Here is a 21,867-nt window from a genome sequence, read left to right as displayed (position 1 = left end):
TTTTTATAAATTTAATTTATTTTAATTTTTTCATTTTTAAAAACGAATTATAAATCAGTTTTTTCAAAGAATTACTATATCCCTTTTTATTATATGTCGTTTTAAAAAAATATTTTCTACCATTGTTTTATAATATCAATGAATCATTAATGTTATTTTTCCTATTATACTCTTAAATATTTATTATTCTCTCTTTCCAATTATGTCAATTTGTCTTTCCAATACCTATGACAATTTTGTAAAATTCCTCCTAATTTCTCTTTTTAAAATCATAATTATTATATTTTTTTAATATGTGTGAAAAATAAAAAACGACTTATAATAAAAAAACGGAGGGAATAATAGAAAGTCTAAGACACTAAAACAATTACATATAATTTTATAAAAAATAACACAATTTATTAATTTTCTTAGTATTTGTAATTAATTTTAAAACAATAATTAAAAAATAAAAGTATTTTATTTCTTATCAAATAATAACAAAAAAAATTGTTTTTTTTCCCACTTTTCTTTCTACCATTTTCTCCTACAAATAAAACAGTGTTATTGCTGTTTTGGTTTATGTTATGACTTAAGGAAAAAGAAAAAGAACTGTCTTGAAACTTGTGTCTCTCATGTAACAGATGAAGTCAAAATTGAGGAAAGAAAAAAAGATTTGTGGGACCCACTATTTTTTTTTCATTTTTTATTTATGAAATCTAAATACTAAATTCACAAATTAATATAAAAAAAAATAAAAAAAAAAGAGTTCAAATTCGCATCCTTACACATTCAATATAGTGTAATATTTTGTAGAGAGTTGTATTTAAAACTCTTAAAGAAGTTAAATTAATGTAAATTATCGATTAAGAATTCATTGTATTGTTACGATGTAAGCATGTATTAAAATAGTTTTTAAATATATTTGTCAGAATACTCGATTTTTATTGAATGTCAGTGTAAAACTATCAGTGTCGAAGCCTCAATGTCATAACTTCGCATAAACTATTGAAGTGTTTGTAGGAGCTCAAGAATGTTGTATCTATGGCTACTTACCATCAAATTCATATGTTTTTTTCTCTTTGCTTGCACACAACCACTTGATTATAGATATGCTTGTTTAGATCAATCTTCAAATCCTCCATGGCCAAGATACCAAGCCAACCTCAACAGTTTACTCTCATTACTGTCATCACATTCTGCTAAAAGCAAAGGTTTCGGTCATGGAACTTCAGGTATCAATCAAACTCATAAGATTTACGGACTATACTTTTGTCGTGCCGATACAAACGCCACGCTTTGCAACTCGTGCGTTGAAAACTCTAGCCGATTGATAAAGCAGGTGTGCCCGAATAACGTTTCTGCTATTTTTTGGTGTCCGTTTTGTCTTCTGCGCTACTCAAATAAGAATTTCTTCGGTAAGTTATCTGTAAGACCGAGGGTCGCCATGTTTGATGCGACGCAGAATTCTACTAGTGCGGGTGAGTTTGATAGCGATGCTAGGATTTTGATGAACGGTTTGATACAAATGGGATCAGAAGCGCCTTTAATGTTTGGTACGCATATGTTTAACATAAACGGTACTCAGAGAAGGTACGGTTGGGTGCAATGTAGCAGAGATATTACTAGCGAAGAATGTAAAACTTGTTTGAGCGATATGCTTCACGAGGTTGAGAATTGTTGCGAGGAGAAGCGAGTTTGGAGAATCTTTTCGCCGAGTTGCTTTGTTATGTATGAAACTCAGCCGTTCCTTTTGAACGATGTACAGCATGACGCGAATGCGCCTCAGAAAGGTATTCTTTCATCTTTACAAGTTATATTTACTACGGTGTTACAATAAATGCATTGAATGCGTAGTTTCTTGACGCTAACTTGTTACGTCTTGTTAATGCAGCGCCAGAAAAAGATGAAACAATGTCATTGATTTTAAAAATAATCATCATTGTGATCGGAGTGGTAGCAGTCGCGCTATTGGCTTTCAGTACATACTATTACAGGCGCATGGAACGAAAAAAAGGTAATCTCTAACTCAAACAGTCTTTTTTACGAGTAGGAATCGAACTCGGTATCTCAGGATTTACAACACTCGCACGCGCGCGTGCACACATACGCACTCTCAAATAGTTCTTTAAGCGGAGGCAATCGATTATTCAATCTTTTCAGTTGAAAAAGAGATGAAGAACCTTGATGCAATATTCTCTCAAGATCAGACCAACAATGCGGAGAATGTGAACCCTGACCTACCTATGATACCTCTGAGTACTATTCTAAAATGTACTGATAATTTTTCGGATAACTATAAATTGGGGGAAGGTGGATTTGGAGCTGTCTACAAGGTACATGACATTTTTTTGTTCGACTTTTCATATTGCGGCATTCTTACTAAGAAGTTCGGAAAATGTTTCAGGGTGTTTTAGCAGACGGAAAGGAAATTGCTGTCAAAAGGCTTTCGAAAACTTCGGCTCAAGGATTGGAGGAATTTAAGAATGAAGTAATGTTGATTGCGAAATTGCAGCATCGGAACCTTGTGAGATTGTTGGCTTGCTGCATAGAGAAAAAGGAGAAGCTGCTTATCTATGAATACTTGCCAAATTCAAGCCTCGATGTTCAGCTACGCGGTATAACTCCCAAACTACTTTTTTATTGTTCTCTTTTAACAGATAAATCACCGTCTTAAAAACTAATAAAATCATGCGTAGTTCAGGATTTTATTGTTCTCTTTTAATGCGATATAGCGGTATAACGAATCTATGGTTTTCACACCAAATGGAGCAACATCAGTCGCTAACTAAAACGGCTATTTACACGTAGACACGTAGACCCTGAACCAGTAAGCTGCATGCAAAAATAAAAAAGAATGAATGCGGAGCATATAGAATAAAGTTTAATTCGTGGATTCGGTTTCTTACGATATAGAATAATGTACTTATGTTGGTATAATCTTTTGATATAATTCGTATTTACTTTACTAGACTTACCTTGCTTTAAATTTTACTTCCAGATATGGTAAAGGCTGCACTGTTGGACTGGAAACGACGATTAAACATTATTAACGGGATTGCTAAAGGGATTCTGTATCTTCATGAAGACTCTAGACTCAGGGTTATTCATAGAGACTTGAAAGCTAGCAATGTACTGTTAGATCATGAAATGAATCCGAAAATCTCGGATTTTGGACTAGCAAGAACATTTGGAGGAGACCAGGATGAAGCAAGTACAATCAGAATCATAGGAACTTAGTAAGTATAAACTATTTCTGCTTTCTTTCAATTGAAAAATTAGAATTCATACTCTAACATGTTCTCTTTAATATTTTTTCTGTTTTGCCGACATGTAATGTTCTTTTTGGTTTTGAGCAGCGGATACATGGCTCCAGAATACGCCATCGAAGGTTTGTTTTCAGTGAAATCAGATGTTTTTAGCTTTGGTGTTCTTTTGCTAGAGATCATCAGTGGAAAAAGGAACAACAAATTCTATCTTTCAGAGCATGGCCAAAGTCTTCTTACATATGTAGGTTTTTCCTAATTTACGCTTGTAAACTGTATTCATTTTTCAGTTGCTTATAGCTAAAATCAAATGCATGAACAATTACAGGCATGGAACTTCTGGAGTGAAAGCAAAGGTTTAGAATTGATGGATCCATCGATAGCGAATTCGTATGTGGCTAGCGAAGTTTTGAAGTGCATACAGATTGGCTTATTGTGTGTACAAGATAATGCAGCGGATAGACCTACAATGTCGAGTGTTGTTCACATGCTTGGAAGTGACAATGTTACTCTTCCTAGTCCTATATGTCCGGCTTTTTCGGTTGGAAGGGCAAGAAATACATTTGAAGGAGGGACTTCATCAAATGCTTCCACCCCTGTCATCGTTAACGATGTCAACGACATAACCTTATCCGAAATGATGCCTAGGTGATCAATATAATTGGATGTGCCTATTTAGAAAATAAAGTAATATCTCATAACATCTTCCTAAGATCGGATTTCAATGTTGGCATATCTTAGATTATGTCATAGGATTAATTTCCATATCTGTTAGTTATTATTATGATTATTTCTTTCTTGGATTTTCTATTTATTTAGGATTGAATCTATGTATTCTTATAAATAGGGATTAGTGTTTAATCTTTTGTATGAAATCCCATAACTTCAACATGGTATCTACTATCTAGAGCATGGTTTGATCCTCCGTGACCTATCGAGTGGCTATTCTGTTGCCGAGTTTCCAAACGTTTGAGAATGTGATATTTCTCTTTTCATGCGTGATTTCCTCCTTTTCCGGCTGGTGCCAGTTCCAGCGACCATCACTATCACCATCTTGCTGTCTGCCAATTTTCTGACAAATGCCACCACCACCACCATGACCAAAACTCGCCACCAAGAGCCTACTCGCGCACTCTGACACGCAGGCCACCCTCTCAGCCGACTTTTTTGACACCAGTAAACCCCCGTACTGCTGGTTTGAGATGCAGTCCTGGTTGTGTGTTTTGGTCACAGGCACTACGTTTAGGTGCAAACAACCCGTTATCTTTCTTGTTTCATACGCGTTTTTACTCTCCGTTGATCGATCATGACTCCCTCCTGTTGTTACAACCTCAACTTAGTGCTCATATTTTGTCTTCTGGAGTTTTCTGGGCATTGCGTCTTTGTTGTTGTTTCTCGACCCATTTTCGTCCAGATGTTCTAGCCTCAGTTTTCCTCCGAGAGACCCCATCTTCATCCAGACGCACCGGTCTCATCTTTATCACAAAAGTTGTTCTCATACTTACTTTCAAGTTAAGTATTTTGGGTCTCCGGTACTATTGGTTTGGAGCTTCCATATGCGGTTTTGAGAAGGAAGGATGTTGCTTTGTTTGATTGCTTGCAATCAATTTCGCATAAGCGCTGATGATCATTCTAGCTATTCGGCAACACTATCTTAATAGCAATTTTTTCTTGTAACAAGCTAAAGCTTATTAAGCTTTACCTTGAGGGGGAGTGTTAGAATACGAAATAATGTCGCACAAAATCATAATATATTAACCATATAGTAGTTCGCAAAACAAATCGTCAATAAAAGTTAGATACATTGTTTAAGCTTTATATAGTAGTAATCAATTTTACAACCATATACAACTAACCTTGTACAACCAACAGATTGAGATATAACTAAAGTCAGAAAGAGAAAAAGATTGTGTTGATGTTACATGCCTCGTGAACTTCATCAACTTCGATCACTTTCAATGGATGCCAAGCTTTTCTTCATGTTCTCATGCCAAATGTTTTCAAACATTGGAATAAGGAGCTCCACTGAGCAGTAGCACGTATGAGGAATAGCATAAAATAAACCGTCTCAGTGTTTATGGTAATTAACTTGTTGCTTACACAAAAAACGACGAGCAATATGCACTGCTTCCTGATCACTAACCTGAAATGAGAATGAGAACGAGAACGAGAGCCTTAATCAGTCAATACATAAGAAACAATATCTTGTAATACTTTTCAAGAAAGTATTAACATTGCAATCAATTTCTTAGACCATATACCTTATCACATAATCGTCTAGGCTAATATTAACGTTATGTTCCGATTCGATTCTGCTAACTTTGGTCTTGGGTTCCGTCGCACCCCATAAGCCACCTTCTGGTTTATCACATCCATCTTAGACAGCACCTTGAGCAAATTTTAACAGATTCGGTCGTTAGGTTCATAGTATGTATAGTTTCTGCGCAGTGATAGGAGACGGGTATCTACCATGGATGTTCAAATCAGTCCAAGAGAATTTCTTTAGTTCTCTATCTTTAATCCACATTTATTCTGATTGATTCACCAATAATCGCCACAAGAACAGATTCCATTCTTAAAATGATGGAACCTACGTAAATCACGCACTATAATTTCTCTTCCTGTCACAAGTGACATGTACTTAGTAACCTCATGGCAATCACCACAGACTCTTAGATTCTTCCTTACATGTATTGGTGTACTATGGCTTGTATTCAAAAGTCCGAACGCAATGGCAAGCCTCTCACTATGGCTATTGAGCAGTTGTTCCTTCACGTCTTCCTCCACGTCATGAATAGAATCGGTATCCAGCACATAGCCAGCCTCCCTGATCTTATCTCCAAGAGTCTCGAGAAAAGCGTAGATTCTTCTCGATTGAGGATGATCCGTGCTTCCTGAGTAGAATGTGTGAACTTCGTTTCTCAATTCAACCAAACTGCAGCCTGGAGTTTTTCGCAGTCCCTTTTTCTCCATGGCTGCTCTCACCTTGGCGACTTTGTCCCACATTGATGCAGATGCATACATGTTTGCGAGAAGGACGTGATAGCCACCCTCATCTGGATCTAACTCAAATAGTTTGTCCGCGGCTTTTTCGCCCAATTTGATGTTTTTATGAATTTTGCAAGCACCTAACATTGCACCTAAAACGGTAATCCCCGGTTTAATAGGCATCTGTTGGATGAAATTCCAAGCATCATCTATCTTGCCAGAACGACCAAGGAGATCGACAACAGCACTATAGTGATCCATTGCAGGCTCCAAGCCATAATCTTCCTTCATGCTTTGGAAGAAATGGAGGCCCTCTTCCACAAAACCCGAGTGACTACAAGCCGAGATAACAGACAGAAATGTCGTATCATTTGGCAAAACAGCTTTGCTCTGCATATCATCGAAGAGATCAAGAGCTTCTTTCCCAAGGCCGTGTGTCCCGTATCCATCTATCATTGCATTCCATGTTATCACATGCCGCTCTTGGATCATGTCAAAAAGCTTTCTCGCAGTTTCGATGGCTCCGCATTTTGCATACATGTCAACAAGAGCAGTAGCAACAAAGACGTCGCTGTCCATAAAAGTTCTTACGGCAAGTCCATGAATCCACTTGGCCTTGCGGTTAACCGATAAATCTGCTAGAGCAGTAATTACAGCCACTAAGGTAAAGCAGTCAAGTTTAATGTCTTGCGATTGCATCGTACAGAACAGACTTTGAGCCTCGTTCACACACCCGTTTTGTGCATAACCCAATATCATGGCATTCCATGTGACGTTTGTTTTCTTCTTCAAATTATCAAAGATCGAAGCAGCGATGTCAACTCTCTTACACTTCGAATACATGGATATTAAAGAGTTCATAACAGACACTTCAAAATCAAGTTTCATCTGAATTACTAAATCGTGAACAAATCTCCCACGCTCAAGATCGCCTAAATCAGCACAAGCATGCAATGCCGCCATCACTGCAACTCGTGTAGGTTCAACTCTTTCCTCCAACATTTTCAGAAAAGTATTAAATGCTTCTTCCGACTTTCCAATTTGAGCATAACCATCAATCATCGTATTCCACGAAACAACACACTTGCTACTCATCCCCTCAAAAACCAATCTCGCAATCCTTTCACACCCGCATTCAAAGTACATATACAAAAGCGCATTTGTAAAACTAACCTTAGACTCAAACCCTAACCTAAGAGCATAACCATGAATAGCCTTTCCAATTCTCAAATCCTTAACATCCCCCACAGCAGGCAAAACACTGACCAAGGTAACAGAATCAGCCTTTTCGCCAGCTTCCTGCATCTGAAAAAACAAATCCAAAGCTCTCCTAGGAAAACCATTTTGCGCATATCCCGCAACCAAACTAGTCCAAGCTAACAAATCCTTTTCCGACATTCTCTCAAACACTTTATATGCATCATCGATCTCCCCACATTTCACATAAAAACCCATAACACCAATCATTGAAAACAAATTGTACTCAAACCCATTAACTATAACCTGCCCATGAATCTCTCTACCCTTTTCAAGTTCCAATTTTTTCCCACACAGTTGCAACAAATAAGCAAAATCATAAACTACAGGCCTAACTTCATCATTTTGCATCCTATTATAAAACTTCATAGAATCACATAAAGTTGAGTTTTTTGCATACCCTTTAAGCATAGTATGGTAAAGAGCATCTTGTTTATATTCAACACTCTCAAATACATGAGATGCTTCTTTGATGGTGCCATATTTGAAGAACAGGTTTATGAGTTTTGTGTGAAACAAGTGTTGATTGTGGAAACCGTTTTTGATGATGAGAGGAAGGATTTGATGAAGGTGTTTTATGGAAGTGCAGTGGTCTAAGAGTGTAGGTGAAGGGATTAAGGTTGTTGTTGTTGTGTTGGGAAAGGTTGAAGGGTGTAATGCAAAGGGTTGAAAGCTCATTCTTTTTCTGTGTTCCCTCAAAGACAATTCTGTTACTAGTTTAAGGTTAAGACACAATCCAGGAACATGCTTTATCTTGTTTATCCGAGAATCTCATGGTTTCGTTGTAGTGAGTTTAATTTAGTAATATAAATATTAATTTTAAATATTAAAAAAAAAACACTCTATTTCCTTTAAAATTTATTTAATTGACGTCAATTTTTTCTTTTTAGAGTTTTACTTCTGTTATAAAAAAATTATGATTCGGAGATGAATCTTTGTATATTGTTTGGGTGTATTCAAAGATGAATCTTTGTATATTGTTTGGGTGTATTCGGAGATGAATCTCTGAATAATCCCTTGAATCATTTTAGAACATTATCATTATCCCAATTTCATAATTTTTTTAAGCCAACTTATATTAAAGTAAAATGAAGTTACATTAAAGTTAAATGAAAGCAAAAAAGTCATACGTTAATCCAAAAAGTCAAGATCATACATAATATTTGTCTGAAAATACAAAAAAGAAATACATCCAAACATAAACTAATTATTAGGTATGTATAATCACCAGTCTCATCCTCCGTATGTACTGCATGACATTTCGTAACTCGACAACCATGTGTTCCATGAGGACCAACTAGGGACTGACATCTTTAAAGAGTAATGCCTATATGGATCCTCTACCCATCTTCGCAACACGCCGATAGACCGTTGTCACGCTCTCGGAATGTTCATCCTAAACCTCAACTATCTCTTGGTTAGCTGGCCTGGGTGGTCTTTCAGGAGCGTCTGGTGTCATGATATGGTGTGACACCCTATAGAAGCATGTCATATTTTCCTCAGCATAAGCCTAATGTACATGAGTTGACTCCCAACGATACTTCTTTAGTACCAGGCATAGTTATCAATCCCGACTGCGATCGCTTCTATCTCGGACGGTCCGGCCGGGGTGGCCAACCACCGCGCGAGAAGAAGGGTGCAGTTGCGTCAATCAAATCGCGGGCGAATTCTCCGCTAGAGCGGACCGCGGGTCGCAGGTCAAAACCCGGGCGGAGTGGTTGAACTGGTTTTTTTTTGTTGACTTTTTCTCCTTGGCATTAACGATTTTGATAAGAAGGAGAAGATATCCTTATACACTATTTTCAAAAATAAAGAAGATGAAAAGTTAGAGGATAAACATTTTTTACTAATAAAAAAGGAATTAAAAAGTAAAAAAAAAAGGAGAAGATGAAGCATGTCATATTTCCCTCAGCATAAGTTTAATGTACATGAGTTGGCTCCCAACGATACTTCTCTAGTACCAGACATAATTATCAATCCCGACTGCGATGGCCGCTATCCCGGGCGGTCCGGTCGGGACGACCAACCACCGCGCGAGAAGAAGGGTGCCGTTGCGCCATTCAAATCGCGGACGACTTCTCCGCTAGAGCGGACCGCGGGTCGCAGGTCAAAACCCGAGCGGATTGGTTGAACTGGTTTTTTTTTTCCTTTTCTTCTAGGCATTAACGATTTTGATAAGAAGGAAAAGATATCCACATACACTATTTTCAAAAATAAAAAAGATGAAAAGGTAGAGGATAAACATTTTTTACTAATAAAAAAGAATTGAAAAGTCAAAAAAATAATTAATTTTATTGGGTATTGTACCACAACATTAACATCTAGGTATAGTTGTAAAAAAACTGAATAAACACTTTAATAAAAGAATATTGTCAAAATATATCCTTCTAATAAAAAATATATCCTTCTAATAAATTATCTAGTGAATAGACACAAGAACTATGTCTAACTAACATTAATAATAGACATAGTTCTAACTAACATTAATAATAGACACAAGTAAATACATCTGTAATTAAAAACATTAATAATAAAAATAATAATAGCATATATCATATATTTAGTTCAAAAATAGTTAATTTTAAAAAGTTAACAAAAATTATTCCGTTATTCCATTTTTTGGATCGGCCGCTCTGCTCCGTTATCCGAGATTAATAACTCTGGTATTAGGTGACTCTCGAAATCATCCAATATTACATGTAAATCTCTGCGGTAGACACCGGGAGGAGCGGACTCATGAGGAGGTCTTAAAATAATCAGCAAGTAGTCAAACTGGCGCATCACTCGCTCGGGAAGATAGTGATACATAAGAGATAACCCACATGTCAGTCATCCGGAGCATAAGGAAATTACGTCAAACTAACGTGTCTGACAGTGATCCTCGTATGGGTAGAAGCAAACGTCATATGGTACCATACAATCAAGAGAGACTCTGAATGGCTCGAACGCACCATTCCCCCTGTATGGAACAAAAGTGGCTGCATGTGGCCAGTCCTTATCGTAGACAGGTGCAGCTTTCCACTCAGTGATGTGATGGACGTAGGAGATGATCCATCCTTGAAAATGGTTTGGATACAATTTTAATAACAAGTGTAACAAATGAAAATATTAGTAACAAGAAATTACCGTACTTTTGAGATGAAAAATAAAGGTTAGGATGCACTTGTCCTTTCAGCTCCCAAGTACTCGGATTGTCGGTCGTACTTAGCTTGTGGTTTGATATTTGTCTCCCACCTAAAATGAATCATAACTAATCAAATAATTTTTTCCGCCTTAGGGAAATGTTCAAACCTTTAACCAATCAACACCCTCACAATACTTTCTTTGTGGGTTAATCACCACTTCTTGGTTAATATACCCTTTCTTTTGGTTAATCATTGATTCTTGATTAAAACGCCATTCTCCTTTTGGGTTAATCACCACTTATTGGTTAACACGCCATTTCCTTGGTTAATCATGGATTCTCGGTTAAAAGATCATATTCTCTCCTTTTGGGTTAATTAGTGATTCTCGATTAAAATACCATACTCCATTTCTTTTGGTTAATCACTGATTCTCAGTTAAAATACCACACTCCCTTTCTTTTTGGTTAATCATCGATTCTCGGTTAAAGTATCATACTCCCTTTCTTTTTGGTTAATTATCGATTATCGGTTAAAATACCATACTCCCTTTCTATTTGGTTAATCATCGATTCCCAGTTAAAATATCATACATATGTCTTTGGTTAAACATGAATTCTCGGTTAAAATGTCATACCATTTTCTTTGGTTAATCACCGATTCTCTGTTAAAATACCATTTTCCCTCATTCATGGATAATCACCACTTCTTGGTTAACAAACCCTACAACACATGCACTGGTTAATCACCGATTCTCGGTTAAGACACCATTCATTTTATCCTTCTGATCTAAACACTTTTACCTCTTGTTTCGTTTTAACACCACTTATATCACTTCAATCACTTTCTTTTTCATTTCCTATCCCTGATTCCACAAACTACGAAGCTCTAATTTTCTTATTGCACTATCAGGATACGTAGGCACGAGTGTCATAATCCTTAGCGAGCACACTAATTAATAAACCTTTTTTTCCCTTCGCAAGTAACATTTAGATAATAACACCCGTCCATGCAAAGAACATTCAAAATGGTTTCCGTTGAATACAACAAATGTGAGGGATGCTAATACCTTCCCCTCGCGTAACCGAATCCCTTACCCATTTCTCTTTCCCTTGGGTTTTATCGATATTTTCCCTTTGCTTTTAGAATAAATAAAGTTTGATGGAGAATCGGTTATATCTTCGAGCATGCGATGCGCTCAGGTATTTTTCGCGGTGCGATACGTGAGAAGGTTATAATTTATTAGTTGTGGTATTTCCAAAGTGTATAATGTCGTACTTTCAACATAGTTCAAGAAATCTAAATGTTTTGCACATACTATTTTGAATTGTATGACAAAGACATATAACTCATTTGTAGAAAAGTTGATTATGATATTCCAAGCATTCATTATGCTTTCCAATATCTAATTAGGTTAGACCATTTTCCCGTCTTCACCCTTTTGTTTGGTCTCTACTGCAGGATTAAGTCTACCTCACACAATTTTGTTATATGAAACATACACAGTAAAATGTATGATGTAGGAAATACGCTTACAACTGAATTCATAGTGTGGTATCGCGATTAGTGACAATCACTTATGGCATGTTTTCTAATTCTTTCAATATATTTCGACACATTTCCAAAGCACATGAGATGTTATCCTCTTTTTCACATTCCAAAAACACAAAGCCAATTGAGTAATTCGTCTATGTAGAAGTAACACCAACCATTTTTAGAAGAGGAAGTGTGTATTTTGTTAGTCTTATATATTTAATCAATTATTAACACCGTGAGAAATATGTGAGAAATATGTTCAACAACTTGATGGAATCATGATGAGTCCAAAATTTGTCTTAAATTCTTTTTCCATCCTCAAACACTTTGTACTCATCCAACAACCTCAACAATTGTTGCATTTAGATCTTGGACCCCATATCGCCTTGTTGTTTCACAGAAATGTTGCTGTAAGTTTGTTTATGGCATTGAAAATGATGAAATTTAACTCAATTTTATTTATTGAATAGTTTTGATGATATTGTTGGGACTGCATTAAGCATTGTATTGGTATTCTACTAGACAACTTTACTTTAGGTTTGTTAATTATCATGCTTAGGATTACTGAAGTGAAGTTTTTATGTATTAGATGTTGGTTATTTTTATATTAGTAACTGTTGTTCAGTTTTTAATTAATTGTGGTGTTGTATTATGGTAGTTATTGGAAGTTTTAGCATGGTGAACCTATGTAAAAGAGAGTGTGTATGTTCAGTTAGTTTCTGTCAAAAGACCAATTATATGAATCAAAGTAGTTATTTTCTCCTCTATCCTGTTCATTTTCTACGACTATTTTCTTGTTCAATTAACAACAATTGGTATCAGAGCTCTCTTCTTGAGGGACCTGTGAAATGGATGGTGAGTCAAGTTTTTCAAAAGTTGCCCCTCCTCTCTTTGATGAGAACAACTATGACATTTAGACAGTAAAAATGGAATCTTACCTAGAAGCTTTGGACGCTTGGGAAGCCATAGAAGAGGATTATGAAGTTCCTCCGCTGTTGAATAATCCTATTATGGCTCAGTTGAAATATCACAAGGAGAAAAAAACAAAAAAGGCAAAGGTGAAATCATGTCTCTTTGTTGGTGTTTCAGAAACAACTTTTACTAGAATCATGACCCTCAAAACACCAAAAACAATCTGGGACTATTTGAAGGAAGAATATGAAAGGGATGAGAGAATTCGAAGCATTCAAGTGCTGAATCTGATGAGAGAATTTGAGTTACAGAGAATGAAAGAGTCTGAGACAATCAAAGAATACTCAGACAAATTGCTTTTTATTGCAAACAAAGTTAGATTACTCAGTACTAGATTTGTTGATTCCAGAATTGTAGAATTTTTTTGGTTACCGTGCCTGAAAGATACGAGGCATCTCTAGCCTCTTTAGAGAACACAAAGGATCTATGTAAGATCACTTTGGCGGAAGTCGTTCATGCCTTGCAAGCCCAAGAGTAGCGTAGGGCCATGAGGCAAGAAGGATTTTGGTGAAAATGGAGTAGGCTCAACATCAGCCAATGCAAAAGAAAAGAATGAAATTCAAAGAAAATCTTATCCACCTTGTCAACACTGTGGAAACAAAGTCCATCCACCATTTAGATGTTGGAGAAGACCTGATGCTAAGTGCACTAAGTGTAATCAAATGGGACATGAAGCTGTTATATGTAAGAACATGAATCAACAAGATAGTGACGAGGCAAAGGCTGTTAATCAAGAAGAAGAGGAAGAGGATCATTTGTTCGTTGCAACATGTTTCTCTAGCATCGAATCAAGTGAGAATTGGCTGATTGACAATGGTTGTACTAACCACATGACATATAACAAGGATTTATTCAGAGAACTAAGCAATGCAAGTTCATTGAAAGTTCGGGTTGGAAATGGCCACTATATTGCTGTAAAGGGAAAAGGAACAATAGCAATTTCAACTTTTTCAGGTGCAAAGTTCATTTTTGATGTGTTGTACGTTCCTGAAATTGATCAAAATCTTTTAAGAGTTGGGCAATTAATTGAAAGGGGCTATAAAGTTTTGTTTGAAAACAAAAGCTGTTTGATTAAAGATGGTGATGGAAAATCCATTTTTAAAGTAAAAATGAGAGGGAAAAGTTTTTCTCTGGAAAATCCATTGGAGGAGGAGCAAATTGCTTTTCAAATGGAAGAAAATGTAACAAATTTGTGGCACAAAAGACTAGGACATTATCATCATCAGGGCCTGCTGCAACTAAAATCCAAGGAGATGGCAAACGACTTTCTATAACTTGGTGACCATATTTCAAATTGCAAGGCTTGTTAGTTTGGAAAGAAAAACAGAAAGCCATTTCCAAAGACAGTATGGAAAACAACAAAGAAGTTGCAATTGATTCATACTGACATTGCAGGTCCACAAAGAACACCTTCTTTGAATGGTAGTATTTATTATGCTATATTCATTGATGATTTTACTCGTATGTATTGGATCTTCTTTCTGAAGCACAAATCAGAGGTAGCACAAGTATTTTGGAACTTCAAAGATAGAGTGAATAATGAAAGTGGTTGTAAAATTTAAGCTCTCAGATCACACAATAGCAAAGAGTATACTTCTGAAGCATTCGATCAATTCTGTGATGACACATGCATTCATCATCAGTTGACTGTTCCATACACTCCATAACAAAATGGAGTTAGTGAAAGAAGAAACAGGTTTATATTGGAGACGACTCGATGCATGCTGCATGAGAAGAAATTGCCTAAGCAATTTTGGGTGGAATCGACGAACATTGTTGTTTATTTGTAAAATAGGCTTCGTACAAGAGTAGTAAAGGATAAGACGCCATTTGAGGCCTGGTATGGTTACAAACCCTCCCTGAATTTTCTTAAAATATTTGGATGTTTGTGTTTTACTCATGTTCCACAAATCTAGAGAGATAAATTAGACAAAAGAGTTCTTCCAAGCATTTTTATTGGCTACAACTCCATTACAAAAGCTTATAAAATTTACCAGCCACAAAATGTAAAATTATTGTAAGCAGAGATGTGAATTTTATGGAAGATGAAAAGTGGAATTGGGATGACACAAAGGAGATGAATGCAATTTCCAAAAAGTCAAAACTCCAGTTTTCTATCTTGGACAAAATTGATGAAAGCATTGAAGATTGAGAAAATGAAATGGTAGATGATGTTCCTGTCAGGAGCACAAGACTACTTTCTAATGTTTATCAAAGATGCAACATTGTTGTTTGTGAGCCTGCTAGTTTTGAAGAAGCAAAACTTGATAAAATTGGATGGTTGCAATGAAGGAAGAGTTGCACATGATTGAGAAAAATAATACATGGCAACTTGTTGACAGACCTCAAGATAGGAAAGTCATTGGCGTCAAGTGGGTTTTCAAAACTAAGCTCAATGCTGATGGCTCCATCAACAAGTTCAAGGCAAGGCTAGTGGTTAAAGGTTATGCTCAGATTTTTGGAGTGGACTACTCAGATACATTTGCGCCAGTGGCCAGGCTAGACACCATCAGGTTACTACTTGTTGTCGCAGCCCAAAAGGGTTGGAAAGTATACCAGTTGGATGTTAAATCAACATTTTTTTAAATGGTTTCTTGCAAGAAGTCTATGTTGAACAACCTAAAGGTGTTATGAAGAAAGGGGAAGAAAACAAGGTTTATCTTCTTAAGAAGACTCTCTATGGTTTGAAACAGGCTCAAGAGTTTGGTATAGCAGAATTGATAATCATTTGATGAGTTTGGATTTTGCAAAAAGTCTATCTGAGTCTACTTTATACATCAAGCACATTGAGGTTGATATTCTTGTTGTCTCTCTTTATGTTGATGATATTTTGGTCACTGGAAATAATGCGGCCTTGATTGATGAATTTAAGTTGGAAATGATGAAAGAATTTGAGATGACAGATCTTGGATTAATGACTTATTTTCTCGGAATGGAAATCTAACAAAGAAAAGATGAAGTTTTTATTTGTCAGAAAAAATATACAAAAGAAATTCTTAAGAAGTTTAAACTTGAAGAATGCGGAGAAATAGGAGAAGCTTTGCAAAGAAGATGGAACTGAAAAGATTGATCAAGCATATTTTAGAAGTCTGGTTGGTTGCTTGATGTATCTTACAGCTACACGCCCTGACATCTTGAATGATGTAAGTATTTTGTCTCGATTTATGCATTGTGCTAGTGAAGTGTGTCTCAAGACTGCAAAAAGGGTGCTTAGATATGTCAAAGGTACATGTGATTTTGGCATTTCAAGCTGATTGGTTTTTCAGACAACGATTGAGGAGGTTCTATTGATGATATGAAAAGCACTTCGGGCTATTGTTTAACACTTGGTTCTGGTATTTTCTCTTGGAGCTCGAAAAAACAAGAGATGGTGGCTCAATCTATTGCCGAAGTAGAGTTTGTTGCTGCAACTGCTGCTGTAAATCGAGCTATCTGACTGAGAAAGATATTGAGTGATCTTCATCTTGAGCACAAAGAAGACACTAAGATCTTTGTTGATAATCAAGCTGCAATAGCTATTTCGCACAATCCAGTTTTTCACGGAAAAACCAAACATTTCAACATCAAACTGTTTTTCTTGAGGGAAATGCAGAAGGATGGTACTGTTACTCTTGTTTATTGCAAAACAGAAGAGCAAATAGCTGATGTTTTTACAAAGCTCTTACCAGCTATCAAGTTTGAAGACATGAGATCAAAGTTTGGTGTTTGCAGCTCCTAAAGCAAGGAGGAATGTTAATTATCATGCTTAAGACTGTTGATGTAACAATTGGACCAAACAAAACTGTTGAAATCAGTTATACATCTTGAACAAAATTAAGAAGATTGATGATGTAACAAGATTCTAACTAATAGTGGATGATCTAATAGTTGATTTTTCTAATCTTAGCCCTTTAATTCTTAATGGAATGAGACTTTGGTAATTTGGAGGTCATTAGATTTGTAAAATTTGGCTAGTGTTTGTTTCAGACAAGATTTGAACTTGTGTTCTCGCAAACAATTTGTCTTTTACGGGAGTTTATTAACTACTTGAACTCAATTACTTAATTTCTAATAGTTAATATCTAATATCAAATAAGTTATTTTATTGTATTAGAAAAGTACATTAATGTAACTCTACCAGCGATGACTAACAAAGTCTCAGTCGTCTCTTGATGAATTGTGTATATATCTTCCTGGTGAGTACTTGCTTATAAGCTACAAATATAAAGTTTTGTATTTCCACCTAATTATGAACACTCTCTTGCTCGTCAACCAAATGAAGCCTCGTTGTGTATACATTCATCTCTTCACCTTAGCCTTAGTGTGGTTTGGTCCAAACAGAGTTATGGCATTAGCATTAGGAAACCAAACAGATCATTTGGCTCTGCTCCAATTCAAACAATTAATATCTAGTGATCCATATGGTATCCTAGGTTTTTGGAATAGAGTCGCATGTAGTCCCATGCATCAAAGAGTTACAAAGTTGAAGTTGCTAGATACAAATTGCATGGATACGTTTCTCCATATATTGGGAATTTGTCTCATATGAGACACTTCAATCTTCGAAACAACATCTTCTATGGAAACATTCCACAAGAACTTGGTTGTTTCTCAAGATTAAGGTATCTCCTTCTAATCAACAACTTGTTTGTCGGAGAGTTTCCTACAAACTTGACAAGTGCTCTGAGCTCAAAAGCATAAATTTAGCATGAAACAATCTTATTGGCAAAATGCCTAACCAAATTGACTCTCTTCCATACAGTTACAAGCCACTGATCCAAACAATACATTCTTCTTGACATGCCTTCATAGAATGAATCAAGATTCAATGATAATAACAATGGCGTCTATAATTTTACCAGTAATCCCCGCAAGAACATCTTCCATTCTTAAAATGATGGAACCTTTGTGAATCGCGCACTATAATTTCCCTTCCCGTCACGAGCGAAATGTATTTGGTAGCCTCATGGCAATCACCACAGACTCTTAGATTCTTCCTGATGTGTATTGTTGTACCATGTCTTGTATTCAAAAGCCCGAATGCAATTGCAAGCCTTTCACTATGGCTACTAAGCAATTGCTCCTTCACGTCTTCTTCCACGTCGTGAATTGAATTGGTATCAGGCACGTAACCAGCAGCCCTGATCTCGTCTCCAAGAGTCTCGAGAAAAGCGTAGATTCTTTTCGATTGAGGATGGTTTGTACTTCCTGAGTAGAACGTGTGAACTTCGTTTCTCCATTCGACCAAACTGCAGCCGGGAGTTTTGTGGAGACCCTTTTTCTCCATGGCTGTTCTCACTTTAGCCACTTTGTCCCACATTGAAGCAGAGGCGTACATGTTTGCAACCAGCACATGATAACCACCCTCATCTGGATCCAACTCGAATAGCATATCTGCGGCTTTTTCGCCCAATTCGACGTTTTTATGGATTTTGCAAGCACCTAACATTGCACCTAAAACGGTAATCCCTGGTTTAATAGGCATCTCGTGAATAAAATTCCAAGCATCGTCTAGCTTTCCAGCACGACCGAGAAGATCAACCATGGCACCGTAGTGATCCATCGAAGGCTCGAAGCCGTAATGCTCCTTCATGGTTTTGAAATAGTAGAGACCCTCTTCAACAAAACCCGAGTGACTACATGCTGAAATAACTGACAGAAATGTTGTATCATTCGGCTTGGCAGAAGCTTCCTTCTGCATATCATCAAAGAGATCAAGAGCTGCTTTGCCAAGTCCGTGTGTGCCATATCCATCGATCATTGCATTCCATGTTATCACGTGTCGCTCTTGCATCGTGTCGAAAAGCTCTCTGGCAGTTTCGATGGCTCCGCATTTTGCGTACATGTCAACAAGAGCAGTAGCAACAAATACATTCTTGTCCATATTTGTTCTTATTGCAAGTCCATGAATCCACTTAGCCTGGCGGGTAACCGATAAATCTGCTAGAGCAGTGATCACACTCACGAATGTAAAGGAATCGGGTTTAACGCCTTCAGATTGCATCGTACAGAACAAATCCAAAGCTTCATTCACACAACCATTCTGCGCGTAACCTAATATCATGGCATTCCATGTGACGTTTGTTTTCCCTTTCAAATTATCGAATACCGACGCTGCAATATCAACTCTCTTACACTTCGTATACATAGATATCAAAGAATTCATAACTGACACATTCGAACTAAATTTCATCTGATCCAACAATCTATGAACAAATCTCCCTCTTTCAAGGTCGCCTAAATTAGAGCAAGCATGTAAAGCACCCATCATACTAACATTTGTAGGCTCCACCTTTTCGTCCAACATCTTCAGAAAAGTCGCAAACGCCTCTTCAGACTCTCCGTTTTGCGCAAGACCGTCAATCACAGTATTCCACGACACTACATTCTTGCTACTCATCCTCCTAAAAACCAATCTCCCAGTCTCTACCAACCCACACTTAAAGTACATATCCAAAAGCGCCGCGGAAACATTAACCATCGACTCAAATCCCGATCTAATAGCATAACCATGAATCGACCTTCCAATTCTCAAACCCTTAATATCCGCCACAGCCGGCAAAACACTAACCAAAGTGATCGAATCCGCCTTTTGACCATCTTCCCGCATATCCGAAACCAACCACAAAGCTTTCCTAGCAAACCCATTCTGCGCATACCCCGCAATAACCGTATTCCACGAAACCAAATCCTTACACGGCATTCTATCAAACATCTTACACGCATCATCAATCTTTCTACACTTGGCATACAAATTAACAACAGACGTCATAGCAAACAAATTCGACTCAAACCCATTAACTATCAACATCCCATGAATCTCTCTACCCTTTTCAAGTTCCAAATTCTCCCCACACAATTGCAACAAGTAAGTAAAATCATAAACAACAGGATTAACCCCATCCTTCTGCATCCTATTATAAAACTTCAAAGAATCACATAAAGTTGAGTTTTTTGCATACCCTTTAAGCATAGTATGGTAAAGAACATCCAACTTTTGTTCCACAGGATCAAACACACGAGATGCTTCAACCATGCTACCGAATTTGCAGAACAAGCTTACGAGCTTTGTTTGGAATAAATGTTCATTGTAGAAACCGTTTTTGATGATGAGGGGAAGGATTTGATGAAGCTCTTTCACGGAAGTGCAGAGTTCTAGGAGTATAGCTGATGGGTGTGTGTAGACATGGTTTGGGATGTAGATTCTTTGGTATAAAGGTGTTGTTTTTGAGATGTTGGGAAGTGGTGAAGGAGTGTGAACTGATAAGAGGTTAGAGCTCATTGTTCTTCAATCTGTCTCACAGTAGATTCTTTCGGAATGTACCAAGTTCATGTTTTTTATTTTCAAACATCGTACTACCATATTTATCTTCATAGAAAATTTTCAACTAAAAATATCTTTCATTAGTTTTTAAAAAATGGGTTTTTATTTTTATTTTTAAAAATAGATTTTATAAAACTGTTTAAAAGTATTATAAATTTTTTTATGTGTAGTTTTTTTAAATTGAAAGATTAATTTTGATATCATATATAACATAAACATACATTATTGAAGATCAAAACATAGTCGAAATCGCAATTTTTTTTAAAAGTTATATATCAAAAATGATTTTTATAAAAAGGTTGTTAGAACAAAAGGTTTTCAAGAAAGATGGGAGAAGAAGAAGAGAGAAAAGAGAAAAAAATATAAACTAAATTGTAGAAATTTGTATTGAGTGAAATTATTGTGTTTACATCATAGAATGCCCTTTATATATGTAACTAAAGCGCATGTCCAAAACTATACAAACCGATCCAAGTCTAGAACATATAAAATGTAAAGTACAAAACTACAAGTTACATTTTGACACATCTATATGTTGTATTCGAGTCCTTCACCTCGACTAACTACTTTGACACCGTCGAAACTAACTACTTTGACACCGTCGAATGCTAGCTTTCGACAGAACATTGAATTACAACTTCTAATACACCCCCTAATTCATGTTCTCGAGATTTCTCATCCTGATGCTTCTCTTCAACTCGTCGAACCTGAATTTCTTCATGGGTTTGTAAGTATGTCGGCTAGTTGACATTCTGTCTTCCAATACTCAAGTTCAATATTTCCTTTGTTAACTTGATCCCTCAGAAAATAATACCTCATTTCTATGTGCTTACTTCGACAATGACACACTTGATTGTTTACCAGGTTGATAGCTGACTTGTTGTCGACAAACAACTTGATTTTCCTCGATTCCATTATCTTTAACTCTTCGAGCAACATCTCTAATCATGATGCTTGACATGCTGCATATGATGCAACTACATACACAACTTCACATGATGACAAATCCATAATGATTTACTTTCTTAAGCTCCATGGGATTGGAGCGCCTTCAATGTAGCCTACAATAATCTTCTTCTCGTCTTGATCTCCACTGAAATCTAAATCAGTATATCCATATACCTCTACATCCCTGCTAGTCTTCTAGTATCTTGGCATCAACACATCATGATCAATCATACCTTTGATGTATCTCAGCACTCTCTTGACTGCAGTGAGATGACATTCTTGGGGTTTCTCCATGAATCTGCTCAACAATCCGATATTTTGACAAATGTATGATCTGGTATTGCAAGGTTACCTTAAGGATCAAATGATTTGTTTGTACAATATCGCACTTACAAATTAGTCATGTGTCTTCTTCTTCAACTTTGATTCAGAATGGCGTAGCAACTGCATTACAGTTGCTTATATTTGACCTCTTCAAGATATCTTAGGGATACTT

General features: G+C 36.6%; 3 protein-coding genes across 4 annotated transcripts; 1 reads left to right on the top strand and 2 right to left on the bottom strand.

Moving 5' to 3' along the window:
* The first annotated feature begins 787 nt into the window (after positions 1 to 787).
* On the top strand, positions 788 to 4,157 carry LOC127085928 (cysteine-rich receptor-like protein kinase 10). Its single transcript, XM_051026474.1, has 7 exons — positions 788 to 1,772; positions 1,874 to 1,996; positions 2,143 to 2,315; positions 2,387 to 2,597; positions 2,981 to 3,218; positions 3,339 to 3,489; positions 3,574 to 4,157. The coding sequence occupies exons 1-7, from the start codon at positions 1,013 to 1,015 to the stop codon at positions 3,895 to 3,897; spliced, it is 1,980 nt and encodes a 659-aa protein (XP_050882431.1). The 5' UTR covers positions 788 to 1,012; the 3' UTR covers positions 3,898 to 4,157.
* An 822-nt stretch (positions 4,158 to 4,979) lies between these two features.
* LOC127085927 (pentatricopeptide repeat-containing protein At1g11290, chloroplastic) lies at positions 4,980 to 8,258 on the bottom strand. Of its 2 annotated transcripts, XM_051026473.1 has the most exons (3): positions 5,715 to 8,258; positions 5,507 to 5,633; positions 4,980 to 5,388 (listed from the first exon to the last, which is right to left on the bottom strand). In XM_051026473.1, exon 1 carries the CDS (start codon positions 8,166 to 8,168, stop codon positions 5,787 to 5,789), a length of 2,382 nt encoding a protein of 793 aa, XP_050882430.1. In that variant the 5' UTR covers positions 8,169 to 8,258; the 3' UTR covers positions 4,980 to 5,388; positions 5,507 to 5,633; positions 5,715 to 5,786. The 2 variants fall into 2 exon arrangements, with proteins under 2 accessions (XP_050882430.1, XP_050882428.1); XM_051026471.1 differs by having other exon boundaries at positions 5,507 to 8,258.
* Positions 8,259 to 17,783: 9,525 nt separating this feature from the next.
* On the bottom strand, positions 17,784 to 20,447 carry LOC127085926 (pentatricopeptide repeat-containing protein At1g11290, chloroplastic). The gene has a single exon (XM_051026470.1). The coding sequence runs from the start codon at positions 20,379 to 20,381 to the stop codon at positions 17,955 to 17,957; it is 2,427 nt and encodes an 808-aa protein (XP_050882427.1). The 5' UTR covers positions 20,382 to 20,447; the 3' UTR covers positions 17,784 to 17,954.
* Between the last annotated feature and the right edge of the window lie 1,420 nt (positions 20,448 to 21,867).

The sequence above is a fragment of the Lathyrus oleraceus genome, chromosome 5, assembly GCF_024323335.1.
Source record: "Lathyrus oleraceus cultivar Zhongwan6 chromosome 5, CAAS_Psat_ZW6_1.0, whole genome shotgun sequence".
NCBI classification, from domain to species: Eukaryota; Viridiplantae; Streptophyta; class Magnoliopsida; order Fabales; family Fabaceae; genus Lathyrus; species Lathyrus oleraceus.
This window is presented reverse-complemented; position numbering and strand designations above follow the sequence as displayed.